Source organism: Leopardus geoffroyi, chromosome B1 (genome assembly GCF_018350155.1).
Source record: "Leopardus geoffroyi isolate Oge1 chromosome B1, O.geoffroyi_Oge1_pat1.0, whole genome shotgun sequence".
Taxonomy (NCBI): Eukaryota; Metazoa; Chordata; class Mammalia; order Carnivora; family Felidae; genus Leopardus; species Leopardus geoffroyi.
Window position 1 is genome coordinate 204,222,102 of NC_059327.1, and position 17,322 is coordinate 204,239,423.

The 17,322-nt window shown below is 57.4% G+C and overlaps 1 protein-coding gene across 1 annotated transcript in view; it reads right to left on the reverse strand.

The window, feature by feature from the left end:
• Positions 1 to 17,322, reverse strand: part of CFAP99 (cilia and flagella associated protein 99) — a 41,100-nt gene that overhangs the window by 5,745 nt on the left and 18,033 nt on the right. The window contains exons 3-11 of the mRNA XM_045474792.1: positions 16,692 to 16,836; positions 15,402 to 15,496; positions 11,832 to 11,944; positions 10,382 to 10,559; positions 8,674 to 8,754; positions 8,416 to 8,490; positions 7,453 to 7,524; positions 7,123 to 7,211; positions 6,339 to 6,543 (exon numbers count right to left, since the gene is read on the reverse strand). Of these exons, the coding sequence (XP_045330748.1) occupies positions 6,339 to 6,543; positions 7,123 to 7,211; positions 7,453 to 7,524; positions 8,416 to 8,490; positions 8,674 to 8,754; positions 10,382 to 10,559; positions 11,832 to 11,944; positions 15,402 to 15,496; positions 16,692 to 16,836 (1,053 nt within the window). The remainder of the gene's footprint in view (positions 1 to 6,338; positions 6,544 to 7,122; positions 7,212 to 7,452; positions 7,525 to 8,415; positions 8,491 to 8,673; positions 8,755 to 10,381; positions 10,560 to 11,831; positions 11,945 to 15,401; positions 15,497 to 16,691; positions 16,837 to 17,322) is intronic.

A 17,322-nucleotide genomic window follows, 5' to 3' on the forward strand; every position in this document is an offset into this window, starting at 1 on the left:
GAAAGGGAACCAGGGCTCTCAGAGAAATAGCTTATTTTAGGGCTGGGACAGGGAAACCACCAGGTGATCCTGGTGCATCTTCTAGTGTCCCAAAGTAAGGAAGGACACAGGGCAGTCAGAGGGACGCAGGAGGTCAACCTGAAGGGGCTCCCAAAGGCCAAAGCTTGCAACGGAGTAACACTTTTGATAACACAAAGGGTAAAATAAATATGCATGGGTCCACACTGAAAGAGTTGATGGAATGAATTCAAGAAAGTGGGGGAGAAGAGAGAAGTCCCCTGTGCAGCAGAATTCTCAGTAGTCGCCCCCCCCCGCCCCCACCGTCCCCGGCTGCAGGCTTTGCCTAGAGATCCCCTTCCACACGGTGCTATGTGGAAAGGGGACACTAACTGCAGCAGAGAAAGCCAGGCACGACCTCGGCCAAGGGGTCAAGGTCAACATCACAGTGAAGAGCTGGTTGACAGCAGGTGCCCTTGACAGGCTGTGATGGTCCTCCTCCCCAAACCCCAACCCCAATCTAACCATGAGAGGAACATCGGACACGCCCCAGCTGAGGGGCATCCAACAGGATACCTGACCCGCTCTCCTTGAAACTGTCAGGGTCACCAAAAACAAGGAAAGTCTGAGAAACTGCCACAGCCAAGAAGAGTCTGAGGCATGACCGTTAAATGTGATGTGGAGTCCGGGGACAGGAAAAGGGCCTTTGTAGGGAGAAAATGTGATGAAATCTAAGCAAAGTGTGGAGTTCGAGTAAGTCACGTACCAGCGTTGGCTTCTTGGCTGTGACAAATATACTGCGGTGTAGTGGGTAGCACCTCCCCCAAATTCACGTCTACCTGGAACCTCAGAATGTGATCTCACATCCAATTAAGTGAGGATCTCAGGATGCGATCATCCTGGGTTTAGAGCGGGCCCTAAGTCCAATGACAAGTGTCCATAAGAAGAGAGGGACGCAGAGAGATGCGGACGCATGGCCATGTGAGGACGGAGACAGAGTCTGGGGTGGGGCTGCCACAGACAAGGAGTTTCTGGGGTCTCCAGAAGCTGGAAGAGGCAAGGAAGGGTCCTCCCCAGGGAGCTTAGCAGAGAGCATGGCCCAGCTCACGCCCTCCTCGACCTTGGACCTGCGGCCTCCACAACTTGGTCAGGCCTGCGGTGCCTCCCTGTGGCGGCCCAAAGCCAGCGTGGGGACGTAAGGCGTCACCAGCAGAGGCGGCTGGGTGGTAGGGAACGGGAACTCTCTGCACCGTCTTTGCAACTTTTCTGTAACTCTTTAAACTGTTCCGAAGCAAAAAGTTTATTGTTAAAAGTACCTTCGAAAACTTGGTAATAAGTGGGAAGATACTTATGTGGAAATACAGGTGAAAAGAGGTGGGCGGCCAAAATCTGCAAGGGGTCTTATCTCAAGTGAGCTGACTAGGGGCAAAGAAAGAACAAACCATGAACCACCGCCGTGGGTGAGGAGGCCTGTCCTGCTGGGTTCCAGGGCCCCTGCCCAGCTGCACCTCGGGGACAGCACAGACACAGCTCAGGGCCAGTGGAGAAGCGGGGAGGGAGGGGAAGAGTCAGCGTCTCCTGGCTCTCCATAAATGTGCACGGAACCGGGGCGGGGGGCAGGTGTGAGGGCAGCACAGGACCAAGGAGAAGGCCTAGGCTTGGGGGGGACACACTGCACTGTGAGTGCCATCTGCCCAGACCAGCCCCGCCACCTCAGGCCTTGCCAGCGTCTTTGTGGTACCCACCTCCTCAGCATCCCCCACACGTAAGACATGCAAAGGGCAGGGGGGCAGGATGGGACAGAGGATCAGTTGTTAGCAAGGAGCCCGACAAGGGGCTCGAACCCACAAACTGTGAGCTCATGACCTGAGCCAAAGTCAGACGCTTAACCGCCTGAGCCACCCAGGCACCCCTGTAGGCTCTTTCTTATTCAACACAGCACTGGAAAGTTCTAGCCAGTGCAATAGGCTAGAGGAGCAAATGACAGGAATGTAGGTCAGAAGTTAAGAAATAAACTGTTCTTTACAGATGACATGATTGTCTACATAGAAAATTACAAGGGCTCTACGACAAAATGCCTTGTTTGTCCTAGAAAAATTATAAGGTGGTTCAGCAAGGTCCTGAGATAGATGATCAACACACAAAAGTCAATTACGCTTTAATATACTAGCATCGGATACATGGACATCAGAATTAAAAATATAACACCACTTACAATTACTCAAAAATAATAAAAGAAACACTTAGGCACAAATCTAACAGAACACGAACAGGACTTGAATGCTAAAAATGAAACACTATACAACACAGATGAAAGAAATAAAGGATTGAAATAAATGGAGAGACGTACTGCATTCATGGATTGGGAGCCGCAGTTGGGTGGTCATGGAAGTCGATCCAGACCTCAGACCACGTATGAGCATAAACTGGGCGCAGATTAGAGATCCAGACGTAAAAATGAAATATAAATACTAGAGGACACCTAGGCGCATTGCTCTATAACACAGGTATGGGAAAAACCTTTCTCCCACTCTTCAAAGTCCAGGCACAGTAAAAGGAAACATTGATTAGTCTGCATGGTAAAACACACAAGCAAAGCCAAGTGACAGACTGGGAGGAAATATCTGCATTGTATCATGAAAAGTCACCGTCCCTACTGTGTAAAGAACTCTTCAAAACCAAAGAAATGAAGGCTAAGAGCTTGTTAGAAAATGTTCAACTGATCTTTGGCAAAGGCACCGAGACCACTCAGCAGGGAAGGAACTGTGTCTTCAACAAACGGTACTGGGAAACCCAGACATCCACACGCACAAGAATGAAATTGGACCCTTATTTTACACCACACACAAAAATCAATTCAAAGTGGATTAGAGACTTAAACACAAGACCTGAAATCACAAACTCCTAGAAGAAGATAGGAGAAAACTCCCTCATATTGGTCTTAGCTTTTTTTTTTTTTTTTTTTTTTTTTTTTTTTTTGGATTTGACATCAAAAGCACAGGCAAGAAGAACAAAAATGAACTACTGGGACCACATCAAACTAAAAGGTTTCTGCACAGCAAAGGAAACAACCAACAAAATGAAAAGGCAACCTATGGAATGGAAGAAATCATTTGCAAACTATGTATCTGATAAGGGGTTAATACCCAAAATATATAAGGTACTCCTACAACTCAATAGCAAAAAAACAAAACAAAACAAAACAAAAAACAAACAACAAAAAAGCCAAATAACCTGACCAAAAAAATGGGCAAAGGACCTGAACATTTTTCAAAGATGATAAACAGACATTTTCCATGTGCCAACAGACACATGAAAAGATGCTCATAACCACTCATCATCAGGGAAATGCAAATCAAAACCACAATGAGATAACACCTCACCCCTGTTGGGATGGCTATCATAAAAAAGTCAAAAGATAGCAAGTGCTGGTGAGGATGTGGAGAAAAGGGAATTCTGTGCACCGTTGGTGGGAATGTAAATTGGTGCAGCCGTTGTGGAAAAAAGTATTTTAATTTTTTTCTGAAAAAATTAAAAATAGAATTACCAGTTTTTAAAAAGTAATCTCTGCACCCAGTGTGGGGTTCCAACTCAGGACCTTCAAATCAAGAGTCACATGCTCTACAAGCTAAGCCAGCCAGGTACCCCCAGAACTACCAGTTTTAAAATTAGAACCCAGAGCCAACTGACACATGAAAAAACGCTCAACATCACTCATCATCAGGGAACTACAAATCGAAACCACAATGAGATACCACCTCACACCTGTCAGAATGGCTAACATTCACAACTCAGGCAACAACAGATGTTGGCGAGGATGCGGAGAAAGAGGATCTCTTTTGCATTGTTGGTGGAAATGCAAGCTGGTGCGGCCACTCTGGAAAGCAGTATGGAGGGTCCTCAAAAAACTAAAAATAGAACTACCCTACGACCCAGCAATTGCACTACTAGGCATTTATCCAAGGGATACAGGTGTGCCGTTTCGAAGGGACACAGGCACCCCCATGTTTATAGCAGCACTATCGACAATAGCCAAAGGTTGGAAAGAGCCCAAATGTCGATCGATGGATGAATGGATAAAGAAAATGTGGTGTATATATATACAATGGAGTATTACTGGGCAATCAAAAAGAATGAAATCTTGTCATTTGCAACTACGTGGATGGAACTGGAGGGTACTACGCTAAGTGAAATTAATCAGTCAGAGAAAAACAAAAATCATATGACTTCACTCATATGAGGACTTTAAGAGACAAAACAGATGACCATAAGGGAAGGGAAATAAAAATGATATAAAAACAGGGAGAGGGACAAAACAGGAGAGACTCATAAATATGGAGAACAAACTGAGGGTTACTGGAGGGGTTGTGGGAGGGGGGGATGGGCTAAATGGGGAAGGGGCACTAAGGAATCTACTCCTGAAATCATTGTTGCACTATATGCTAACTAATTTGTATGTAAATTTTAAAAAATAAAAAATAAAAATAAAATAAAATAAGGACAAAAAAATAAAAATAAGTAAATAAATAAATAAAAATAAAATTAGAACCCAGAAGTATCACTTCTGATATAGATTCAAAGGAAATAAAACCACTGTTTTGAGGAGATATCTGCACCCCCCATGTTCACTGCAGCATCATTCACAATAGCCAAGACATGGCAACAACCTAATTGTCCCTTCAGAGACGAATATGGGAACACTCTGCAGCCTTAAAAAAGAAGGAAGTCCTGCCATTTGCAAAAACATGGGTAAACCGGGAACATATTATGTTAAGTGAGATAAGCCTGGCAACAGGACAGTTGCTGTAGGATCTCACTTATGTGTGGAATCTAACAAGGTCCACATTGTGGTCGCAGAGACCAGAGCCGTGGGCATGGTCCAAGTGCGCGAGGTCTGTTAGAAGATGGGTACGTTCCAGAGACCTAATGTACAGGGTGGGGACTGCGGTTCATAAGAACGTGTACGTGAAATTTGCTAAGAGAGACCTCCAGTGTCCCTGCCACAGGCGGAGGAGGTGGCTGCGGGAGGGGACGGATACAGCAATTTGCTCGATTGTGACAATCACGTCACGATGGGACGTGTATCCGAACGTCCTGTGACAGACTTTCAACAGACACGAGTTTCACTCGTCCATCGTGCCGCAGTACAGCTGCGAGAAAACGGACAAAAGGCACGAAGAGGTTGTTCACAGAAAGAGGTACAGAGATGGCTCTTAGATGTATGGCAACACGCTCAAATTCATACATAATCAATGAAATGCAAATCAGAACTTGCCGGGATACTGTTTCTCACCTACACGACGAGCGAACATTTCTGAGTTCAGCACGGCACACTCTGCTGGGGTCTGCACACGCTGCCCGCGGAAGGTGAGGAAACTGCGTGCCCAACAGCGGGGACCGAGCCCCGCTCTCACTTACTTTGGGGCTTAGTGATGTCCCCTCTAGAAGCTTACCTTGAAAACCTCTCTCCACAAACATGGAAAACTGGCCCTGTGTTTCCCATCGCAGACAAAGCAGGGCGTGGCATTTTATGTAAGGGACAAGGGAGGAAGGAAGGATTTGTACACAAGTGTACGTATTTGCTTTAAGGAAAGATGATCCAGAGGTTAATGAAAATAAGAATTGAGGTGGGTAGGTGGCAAGGGACTTACAAGAAATGACGCTTCTCTGAGTCTATTTTTCAGATCGCTTTGACTTCCTATTTGTGAAAAAGTACACTAAGAAGGAAGGAAAAGCAAACCCTAACATCAAATACAAACAGACACAAACAAGTTATCCAAAGGGCATTTTCGAGTGAACTTCCAGCATGGTCCCCTCCCCCTGCCCAACGTAAGTCCCCAAGGGCACACATCTGGGGACAGACAGAACCGAGGTCAGGCCTGCGGACCCCAGGCCACTTGGGAGCCACTGCAAAGAACAGGCTTTCAGGGAAACACAGGTTGGGGTCCCCCACTCAGGCCACCCGTCCTAGGAGGAGGCAGAGCCAGGACTGAGACGTCTAAAGCTTCTGAAGATGCCTGCAGACCCTCCTATGGGAGAGGACGCCATACACAAATGTGTTGGCTTTCCAGAAGTTTCCGCCAGAACCTCAGATCCTCCTTAATGTGTGGATGTGTGGGCCCACTGCCCCTCCTGGTGGGGGCAGGGGGCAGTCTGGACCAGAAGTGCTGTCCACTGAGAGAGCCTCCAACCCCCGCCCCCAACCCGTGAAGGTGCAGAAAGAGAAACCACAGCCACTGTGTGGATCTTAGGGGTCAGACCACAAGCCATGACCACAGGAGCTGCCACAGCCCGCCAGCTGGCCCCCAGGTACTCCCGCTGCTCCCGCAAGGCTGCGTCACCTCCTCCTTCTTCTGGTCAGCCTTCTCCTTGTTCCCTTGCACCAGGCGCTGCCGGGCCAGGATGGCCTCCTCGTGGCTGAGTTTCCCCTGCAGCCTGTGGCACTCGCTCGTGGCCAGCTGCTCCTCCCGGCCCTCCGCCTGCACCTTCCTCTGCCACTCGAGGAACTCGGAAAAGTCCCCGGCCCCGTCCACAAGCTTATCCACCCTGGGGAGAGGGGACAAGAGTGGGGGCCTGTGCTGGCCATGGGGGGGGGTGCACGGGTTCCCCGGGGGTGCGGTGGCCTCACAGACATGGGGAGCCGTTCACCCATCGCGGGCCATAGCACCTGTCCACCACCCACCGTCCGCCTGTCCCCGTCCCGTGCCTCCACCACCTTTTGGCCACCTGTTCGTCTGCTCACCCATCCGTCCACCTGTCCATCCTTTCATCCACCTGGTCAGCCACCCAAACTCCCACCCACAGCCCAACTCATGGGGCAAGCACAGGGGACCGGGGTGCTGGTGGTCAGCGGGGGGCCTCAGGGGGTTCTGAAGAGTAGGTGACCCTGAGAGAAGTGTGGGCTGGGCCGGCTTTCTGCTAAGCCGCCTTCTGCCCAGTTTCCCTCACTGAGCGGGTCGTCTTCTTCAGATGCAGCCGTGACCCTAAGGCTGGCCTGCCTGTGGCACCCCCAAAGCACCACAACCACCAGGCCCCGCCTTCCCCCCTGCTGGCAACCTTCTCCTCTCCCAGGAGAGCCGTCCCTGCACCCCTTCCTCTGAACAGGGTGAGGAGCCGCCCGCCTACCTCTCCAGCTCTTTCTCCACCTGCCGCTGGTATAGAGATCCTTCCCGCAGGATGGCAGCTGTGTTGAGCTTCACAGGGACGTTGTTGGTCTGCAGGAGACAGGAGGGGCCGGCTGCAGTCTGGTGGCTGGTGGAGGAGAGTCGGGCCGGCAAGTGCCCCCCTACCTCCCACACTTGCCCCCCGGCCCCTAGGGTGGGGCCTCCCTCAGGGCCTCCAGCTCTGGCCATCTGATCCCCTGGGCACAGACCTGGCCAGGAAGTGTGTGTCCAGGGAGAGGGGACTAGACCAGGCACCCCGTGCCCACCCTGGCCGGTCAGGAACACCCCTCACCTTGTAGAAGGTCAGCTTTGGAGTCTTAAGGATTCGGGGCAGGAGTCGGGGCTGCAGAGTCTTCTGGGAGTCCTGCGGGGATCAGGCCCAGCACCTGTGCCCACTGGGTGCCCTTGGACACACCCTGGGGGAATGGTGGGCCCAGCACCCCCGGGAGGGCCAACGCGCTCCCCTGTCCTCACTCCAGCTGCCCACCTGAGTGTTCCCAGCCCACCCCCTGCTCACGGGTCCCACGACAACACTTCTGTCTCCCATGCCCTCCCCAGCCTTTCCTGGGTGTAGGGCCGGCCAGGCCTGGGGACCACAGTTCCCGGGTGCTTGAACCTCTGGGTTCAGGGCCCGTCCCCCGAGTGGCTCCCTGGCACTGGCTTCCACGACTGGCTTCCTGGCTGCTAGGAAGTTGCTCCTTGCCTGCTGCTGCTCTGGGGTGCTCCCAGGAGGGGCCCCACAGCCCCAGTGTGCGGAGCGGTGGGTAGACGAGCACCCCCTTGGAACTCAGCCAGCACACCCCCAGGGCCATGCCCCGCCTGCCCCAACTGCTTGTGGGGGCCAGGGCACCGCTGCCTCGCCCTGCTGCCACCGGCGGTAGGGGGAGCCCACAGTGGGGAGGGCAGGGCAGGCCCACTCCTCTGGACAGAGCACCCACCACGAACAGGCCTTCCTTGTCCTGCGTCCTTTTTCTTTATTGACAAACTTACCTTGGCTTTTTTTTTTTCTTACGGAGACAGTAAGTGCTCAGCATGGAAATGTGGGAACACCCAGAGAGGGATGTGTGGATCGCCCGTGTGGATCTGGAGGCACATCTGCACCTGCCGCCCCGCCCGGGCTTGGGGAGCAGAGACCGGACAGGCTAAAGAAGGGGCTCATCGCGTCACCGCTCAAAGGGCGCAGGGAGGGACGGTTCCATGTGGTGGGAGAGTGCCACCGTGAAGACCAACCCAGGGCGAGGAGGGTGGGTGTTACCTGCGTCGGGGGCTCCCCGCAGGACCTGGGCACCGCGCACCGCATCTCCTCCACGTTCGCCCTGAGCAGCAGCTCCTGCAAGAGGCAGCACTTGGCTCTGGCCCCGCTGGCCACCCCCCGGCGCCCTTGGGCCTCGGGAGGGACGAAGGCACACACCAGCTTCCCGCTTTTCCTCCGCCCCCCTCCCCCGTCCCCCACCTCCTCACAGAACACCCCCCAGAGGGTCTAGGAAGGCAGGGCTCGTCGGTGGGTCCTCACCTCCGCCTTCCAGCGATTGTGTCTCTTGGTCGTCTCCAGCAGCTGCTGCTCCTTGGGCGGCTGGTAGGTGCTCCTGGGGACCTGGTGGGGTGGCCGGAGGAAAGCCTGCGGTCAGCGGCTATGGTGTCCGGGGTGTGTAGAAGGGCCAGGCTGGTGGCCAGTGGGATACGGGTGAAGAGAGGGCGGTGCCAGGGACAGGAGGGTGGACCGTGGTGCCCGTGCCAGCAGAAGCAGGGCTGAGAGGGAGGCTGCTGGGCTCTGACTGGGATCCCCTGGGTGCTGGTGGCCATCCGGGGGAGGGAAAGGAAGGATGGCAGGCCAGCAGCAAGAAGAGAGGTGGCCGAGCACGGGGTCCAGGCCCAGTAGACACTGGGGGAACAGGCAGAGGACCACTGAGTGGGCAGGGGATGGAAGGGGAGGTGTGGAGGGGAAAGTGAGTCCAGGAAGGTGTCATGGACCCCAGAAAAGTGAGGGCCAGGGAGGGGGAGGGGCCATAGCATGAATACTGCAGAGGCCAGGGTGGCCTGAGAGCCATCCACAGGGTCCCGTCACGGGGACCCTCGCCAGCCTGGAGGGAGCAGTGTCCATGGGGGTGGGGCAGGGACAGCCTGGAAACCCCTGAGCTCCAGACCCTAACTCCTTGCCCTCTGCCCTGTGTGCCTAAGGAGCATTGGAATACTCGAGGGACCTGACCCGGGCGAGGGCTCATGGAAAACCTCTCTGGGCAGAGAGGTTGCCATGAGACCCGAAGGTGGTGGGGGTGGGCTGGGACCCCTGACACCCACCCCCCCCCTTCCACGTGGTCCTTAATTCTGTGAGGAAACCAGATTGGGTCTGGGAAACTGACTCCACCACAAGTGTGTGGGGTAGAGACTTGGATCAGTCAGAACACAGCCTCCCCAATCATGGTGATCAGCTCGGGGGGAGGCGTGCGGCCTGAGCTGGCCTGAGCTGGTCTAATCGTACTCTCACAGAATTCTTGGCCCTAGATGTCCTCTCATGCCCTGGATGGTTTACAGTACGGGGAAGGCCTGGGTGGGTTGCTACAATGAAGGAAGTTTGCCCAAAGATAAAGGTGACCCACAGAAGCACAGCTAGAACTCTGATCAAACTCTGCCTGAGGCCTAACCTACTCAGCCAAGAGTCAGCCCGTGCTCTATGGTCTACACCAGCTTGAGCTGCCTTTTACCTACAATACAAAGCATCCTGACTGGCAGAAGTCAGCAAAGTGGGGAGAGAGAGAGGGAGAAGGAGAGGAAGAGGCTCTAGGCAGATGGGACAGGCGTGCAAAGGCCCTGGGGTGGGGACAGGTCCACATGATGGGGTCACACAGACAGACATTATCACCTGCCCATGACCTGAGTAGTACTGAGGAGCATATTGTGAGCTACACATGTGCTATTTAATAGAGAGGGAGACCTATGTCACAACAGGTTACAAGCATGCTCTAGATGCCACATCCGGACAGGTTTGAGCCCTGTGGCCCCACAGCCTCACTTCATCTCTGCTGACCAGACCTTAGGATGTGGAGCACAGGAACTCACTGGGCAGGCCCCAGGTCAGCTGGGCTTCCCCACAGAGACGTGGGGTCACCAAACGCTCCTGGTCTGGTCCAGTGCACCTGGGAAGAGCCCAGCCTGCCCCTGGCTCACAGAGTCCACTCTCCCAGCTTGGATGGGCCGTGCTCACCGCAAATGTCTGCACTTACTGGTTTGGACTTGGCCACGACAGGGACTGGCTCAGGCACTGGAATGGAGCGGGGTCTGGGGACAGTCAGGTTGAACTCCTTGGGCTCTGTGACCTTGGCCTTGGTCTTGGAAACAACGGACTGATTGGCCAACACTTCCTCTAGCTGGTTGATCAGCTTCTGGACTTCCGGCTGCCATCTTGAAGGCAAAGGCAAGAGCAGCCACTTAGGGCCACTTCCTAAGGCCAACCAGGGCACCGCCCTCAGGAGAAGCAGGCCAACTAGGGCACGGCCTTCGGGAGAAGGTCAACGAGGGCACGGCCCTGGGGAACCAAAGGACCCAAGACACCCTGGGTCCACCTTAGGGTGCGGGCTGATAATGGAAGCAACAGCCACTCCACTGAGGGCCAGCTATGCCCCGGGCACTGTACCAGCTGCGCCCTGAGTCACGCAGACAGGTGAGGAAACAAGGCCAGCAGCACTGTGGTCACAAGCCATGCTGCTGCGTGGGGAGTTGGGAGGACAGGGACAGAGAGGCCCCAGCGGCAGGAATCCAGGGGCCTGAGGAGCAGCAGCGGGAGGGACACAGAGCTAATCTGGGCCCGAGCGGAAGGCCCAGTGCAAGGAGGCTCAGAGAAGCTGGAGATGTCTGGAATGTTCCTGGAGCTGTGCTGCCGGTGACAGGTGGGGAAGGGGCTACGGGAGCAGGGTGGAGCCTTGGGGTGCCGGTGCCCTGGAGCAGGGGTCTGTGCCCTACACCGCAGGCGGGCCCAGTTCCCATCAGCAGCCTGGCCGGTGGGGTTCCCCTGAGGACAGACAGCGTGGTTTGTGTAGCTCCTGGCCCAGCTCGAGGGCCACGGCCATCAGAGGAAGGAAGGGCACTTCTGAGGGGAGTGAGGTTTCCGGAGGGGCAGGGCGGGTCTGGGATGGGGCTGCATATGGCAGTGCTGAGGTGGGTGGCGGGCACCCTGGACCAAGGCTGACCCCACAGGTGGCTCTCTGGGCCCCGAGGGCCCGGGCCCTGGTGGCAGTCCTGTGGATGGGCAGTGAATCCAGCCTGGCTGGGACTGAGGGCTTTCTTCCAGGGAAACGGCAGCTCCAGGGCCACCCTTCCACCTCAGGGCCATGGTTTTCTCTCCCACAGAAGGGCTCCTCCCCCCGGGCCTCTGGCTCTCCAGCACACTGCTGGTACCTACAGTGGTCTGCTTGTGCCCAGTCTGTCTGTCCCCAGGAAAACCAGGCGGCTCCCCCAGCCCTATAAGAAGGGAAACACCGCAGGGCCAGCTTCACCCTGACTCCAGTAGCCTCTCGTGGAGGCCAAGGGCAGGGCCAGGCCGCAGTGCTGGTCCTCCTGCCCGTGGGTCCCGGCCTGCGCGGGTGAAGCCGGGATTTGGCCGAGCCTGTTATGGGGCGCAGGCACAAGAGGGTGGCTTCGGGGAGTGGAGTGCAGGGAGGCTCCGGCCTGTCCCACCTCATCAGGGGGCCGATCCAGTTCTCTCGTACATAGGCTGTCTCGTAGACGAGGCTCCACTCATCTGTGATCCATGAGCACAGGTTTAAGGGGTTGAAGAAGAACCCCAGGAACTGAGGGAGAAGGAGGAACCATTGAGGGGGGGCCTCGGCACCAGAACCCCTCCCCAACCTGGTGAAGCCCACAGTGCCCCTCACAGGAAAGCCAGTGCCCAGGGGGCAGGGGGCAAGGAAACCACTGTCCACGCCAGGGCAGCAGGCCCCTCGGGAAAGACCCTCCCTCCCCGAGCCCTGCTCGCCCGCCCCCATGCTGGGCTGGGGTGCCTGTGCTGGGGCGCTGCCCCTGGCCACGCTGGCTTCTGCTCACGGCCTCTGGGCGTTCAGGGCAGCCCACTCCGGTCCTGGGGCGTGTCCCTGCCCAACAGGGCACGTCCCTGCTGGTGGGGACCCTGTGCCTGAGCTACCTGCCCAGGACCTGGAAGGCCCACACCCCACTTCTGGAGAGTTCTTGGTGGGGACAGATGGATAGCGGCCTGCATCCCCTATGGGCTCCGGAATTCCAGGAATAGAGGTACAGTCTGCCCCTGCTTGCCCAGGACAGTGCCCGTGGGTGGGCCCCAGGAGTGACCTGCCCACCCAGCCCCTGGAAGGGACTGAGGATGTTCTCCCTGGGAGATGTTCTCCCGGGGGGCCCGGACCCCGCCACAGCAGGAACTTCTAGCGGCCGTGGGCCCTGCAGGCTGTTTTCCAGTCCTGGCCCTCAAGTCTAACAGGTCGGGTTCTAGAAGACAGTCCAGTTTAGCTTCTCATGGAGGCTGGCTGCCTTGGGGAGAGGGAGGTGTGCTTCTGCAGAGGGGGCTGGCTGTGGCCCCAGGACGTGGCTGTCAGCACAGCTGAGGTGAAGCTCGGCACCCCCTGCCCCAGCCCTCCTCCGAGGGGCAGCCACGCCCAGGGCCTGCTGGGGGACTGTTCTGCAGGAGGGCGTCCACCCAGACGAAACCACACCCGGGCTTGCAGGGCCTTGTCTAGTCAAGGGGACCACTACAGACCATTCAAACCAGGCTCCCGGAAAACCAGGGAGGCCACACGCTGGAGCCCCCCAGGAGAGCTTTGTGTGGACACAGGAAACATGATGCCTCCATCTGGGTCCCTAAAAGCACACCCTTGAGCTGTGAGCCTCGGGAACAAGGAGTTTACTGGGGAGGGAGTGAGTCAGCAGGTGGGTTCCCGCTGTGGGCCTTTGGGCTCCACCCCAGCACCGCCCGTGGATCTGGGCCCAACGCCTGCCAAGGGCTGGGAGGGCCTTCCTCCCGGGGCTTCCGGGTCTGGAGTCGGTGTTTGCTGCGTGCTGTGCGTGGTGGGCATGATGCCCGGGCCCTTGCAGCTGCTGTGAATGGAGCGGCTGAGCAGTGGGGGCACCAGGCACAAGGACAGGACCCCGGCTGCTGTCACTGCCTCCCCAGGGTGGCCACTGCCCGCTGCCCAGCTGCCAGCCGCCCAGCCACGGCCTGTCTCCTGCCCTCCCCATCGCATGGCTGTCTCTCAGCCTTTACCCCTTCCTGCAGGAAGGGGCAGTCGGTGCCCTGCTATCCGGCCTTGGGGTCTCTGCTCCCCTTGCTCCTGGCCAGTGCTCCTTGCTGCTCCATCCCCCCGCCCACTCAGCATCTCAGCTGGTGTGCTGCCCCCACCCAGGGATGGCCTGCCCACACCCCTGGGGAGAGCTCTCCACAGTGAGGCCCCCATTCTCACCAGGTGTGGGGGCAGGGTCCTGGGGTGAGTTCTCCAGCCCTCTGGAGGATTCCAGCGTGTGAGCGGGGGTCACTGGAGCCAGCAGGATTGCTACTGCCCCTGGAGTGACAGGCCAGCTGCAGCCACATCCAGCACTGTGTCTGGCAGAGACCGCGGCCAAGGCTGCCCGAGAACCAGCCTGGGCACGCTGAGCTCACCACCGCCTGGTCACTGCTGACCACGGTGGGCTGTGGGGGGCTTCCCCAGGGAGGCCCCAGGGCTGCCATCCTGTCCCTAACAGCTTGCACCCTGTCTTCAAGGCCCAGGCTGACCTCTCCTCTAGAGGCTGGAGGTGGGTGGACCCAATGGGACGGGGGGGGGGGGCGTGGGCAGGGGAGAGAAGGCCCTGCAGAGGGTGCCGCCCCACCCCTGCAGCTCCCCAGCTCCTGTCGGAGTTTGTGGGGGCAGTTTCCATGAATCTCTTCCAGAAAATCTCCAGGGAGGTAACACCCAGCCACCTGCACTGGGGGCCCTAGGCTCGCCGTGTGTGGCCAGCTCTCTGTGTACCTGTCCTGGGTCTGCGTTGTGGGGCAGCCCCAGGAGGGTCCTGTGCCGCCCCCTCTGGGTTCTTCAGGCCAAGGTTGGTCTAGGGCCAGCTCCAGCACTGCGGGACCCAGTGCAAGATGACACTTAGGCCCCCTTGTTCAACAATCACCAAGAATCTGAGGCCTCTGAGAGCAGAGCTTGAACTGAGCATCGGCAGCTCAGCCTAGGGGAGCCGGCCCTGGCACCTCCAGACGCCTCTCAGAAAATGCCTACAATTTGTCTTTTTCTTAGAAAGATGAAGACTGTGTTTAAGATAACTATGCAAATGTTTATCCCCGTGAATTGCTTGTTTACACGTAGGTAGGAAATCCCATCATTAAACACAAATCACGGCCTCGGGCCATCACTTTCTCTTTCCCTTGTTAGGTGGCCAAGGTACCTGTGAGTCTCCAGTGCCACATCTCTGGGGGCTGTGGTCCTAGTGGGCGTCCCTTCCCCCGCTTCCCCCCCCCCCCCAACTCCCACCAAACTGTCACTGCAGAGCCTGCTGTTTCTTCTGGGAGAGGCCCCAGGGCACCCCCCGGGGCCTGTGATATCCCTCCCCGCTCTTCTCCAGGAGTCGCTGTCCTGGTCTGGTGACGGCCCTCCAAGCCCAGTAAGAAGGAGCAAGCCAGTGGTTAAAAGCCTGGTCCAAGAAAGGGCTCTGCTACTCACTTGCTGAGTGGTATTGGGTGAGTCACCCAACCCCTCTGTGCCTCAGTTGCCTCAGCTGTGGGATGGATGCCTCGGAGGACGACCTCCCTGGGTCATTGTGACGATGGAACAAGAAATGGTCACAGACGAAGCCTGGCCCACAGCAAGTGCTCCACGGGGGCCGGCCACTAAAGAACGGTGGGCCTCAGGCTCAGGCCACAGGAGGGGCCACGGCAGGGCAGGAGATTGGTCCGCAGCCTCCCCCGATGGACGCCAATCCTCAGGGTCCACTCGGACCCACCCCCTTGCCTGCCCCTCAGCCCCCAGGCGGCACAGCCTCTCTTGGAGGGAGGAGTTTGGTCACAGAGAGAAGGGAAGGCTCCAGAGGCCCAGACTCACTACCCACCAGGACCCTGAGGGACGGGAGCTGAATCCCCCAGGGACAAAACGAGGGTGTCTGCAGCAATGAGAGGGCACCTGTTTGTCATAAACACACACTAAACCCAGCAGAGTCTCTTCCATTACAATGAGCCAGAGAGTGAGAGGTCGGCGCTGGCTGGGACACCCTTTGCCCTTGGGTTTAGGAAGAAACCGCAGAGCTCACCTTGCGCATCTTGTCCGCGGGCTGGGACCTGACGATGTCACAGAAGAGCTCAAAGCCGAGTTCCTCCAGCTGGAACGTGGCCAGGTAGCAGATCACTGGGGAAACGGGGCCGGTGAGTGGGGCCGCCCCTGGGGTGTCCTCCCCTGCACCCCCTTGCATTCCGTCTTGGGGAATCAGCCAGAGGCCTGACCGGTGCCCGGCAGGTGCGAGGGAGCCGGAGCCGAAGGCCCACCACCAGCCGGGCAGGCGACCACGGGCAGGAGCCCCACCTGACGCCGCGTGAAAACGACAAAATGCTGCGAGAGTTCGGACGACGGCTTACGTGGGTGAGCGTTTGGGGAGCGTCCGTCAAAACACTTCCACACACGCTCACTGACTTGGCATGTTCTCAGAAATTCTAAAAGTTCCCTGGGCAAAAGGAAAATCACTTTGGATTTCGGTTTGTTCATTTTGAGAGATGGAGTAGCCTTAAGCCAAGCAGGACGTGAACACCCGGGCAGGTGAGGGTCCCCGGGCAGGGGGCTGTTCGTTACACTGGCTGCTGGGCAGGCCAGTGACGTGCTGCTGGCTGTGACACCTGAGCTGAGCGTCGGGGGCACAGGCAGAGCTCAGGGGCCAGCTCCTGACCTGGCATCGGGTCACTAAGTTCGGCTTCCCAGCACCCTGCTGTCCCCAAGCCTTCTCCTTCTGAACAGGGGCTCTGAGGCCTAGTGCAGGGTCTGGGGGCTGAACCAACACCCCCACCCGGAGGCACTGACCCCTCTGCCCGCGATGTTCACCCCACGCCACGGAAGCAGGTGGCCCTCCGGGGCCTGCAGGAGACCAGGCAGAGACAATTCATATTTAATCCCCTGCTGGACAGTCCAGATTGCGGCCACAAGGCTGGCCCTGCCCTATGTCCTTGGGGTTGAGGGGGTCAGGAACTTGGCCAATGATAAAGGCTCGTCATTTCACCCAGGCTGGCCTTTTGGGGGCACTGTCTCTGAAGCAGGCTGTGCCTCCCTCAGGGACCCGAGGCTCTGGACCCCAGCCTGGCTTTTAGTGAGCCCGGAGTCTGTTTGTACGTCTGTAAGGCAGACCCGGTCCAGTCGCTCAAGGCAGCCGTGAGGACCCAACGAGTGAGGGGCAGGGAGAGAGCCCGGAAAGCAGCATGCTGCAGAAGCAGGGGCTGGCGTCCAGCACGAGCCTGAGCAGCTCCTCTCTGCGGCCGCCTCCCCAGGTCGTCACCAGTGTTGTCTGTGCCTTGTGCAGGGGGCAAGGGCAGCGGGCCTGGCCCACAGGGACACCTACCCTCGAAGAGGCTGTAGTCGGCCCGTGGGCAGAGACAGCCGGCCCGCACGTAGAAGGCGTCCACCACCACGGCCAGCAGCTTCTGGTACTCGAGGCACCCAGACAGCACCTCCAGAATGAACGCCTGCTTCTGGGGGCTCAGGGTCTAGGAAAGAAACAGCCCGGGAGGGGGGAGGGGGCCATGGGCCAGGGCCAGGCACCCGGTCCGTGCTGGGGAAGCGTTCTCTCAGTGCACCCCTCCCCGAGCCGTTGGCAGAGTCCACGGCAGTCCGGCGCCCCGACCCTCTGACCCAGCGGGTCCGCCCCAGGATGTGGTCCCTCGGGTGCTCCTGGGTAGTGACCACGGGCTGGGGGCAGAGACAGAAATAAACAGGCATGAAAAATGTGTGACTTCACTTGTATGAGGCCCCAGGACCGAGAGAGGATGGTGGGAGCCGGGGGCCGGAGTGGGGGTGGGCAGTTAGGGTCTCACGGGAACGGTTTCTGTTGTGGAGGATGAGAAAGTTCTGGGAAGGAGGGTGGGGACGGCTGCACAACAGTGTGAATGTTCTTAATGCCACAGAGCCGTGCACTTACCAGCGGCTAAGATGGTAAATGTTGTGTCATGTGTGTTTTACCACAATGAGAGAAA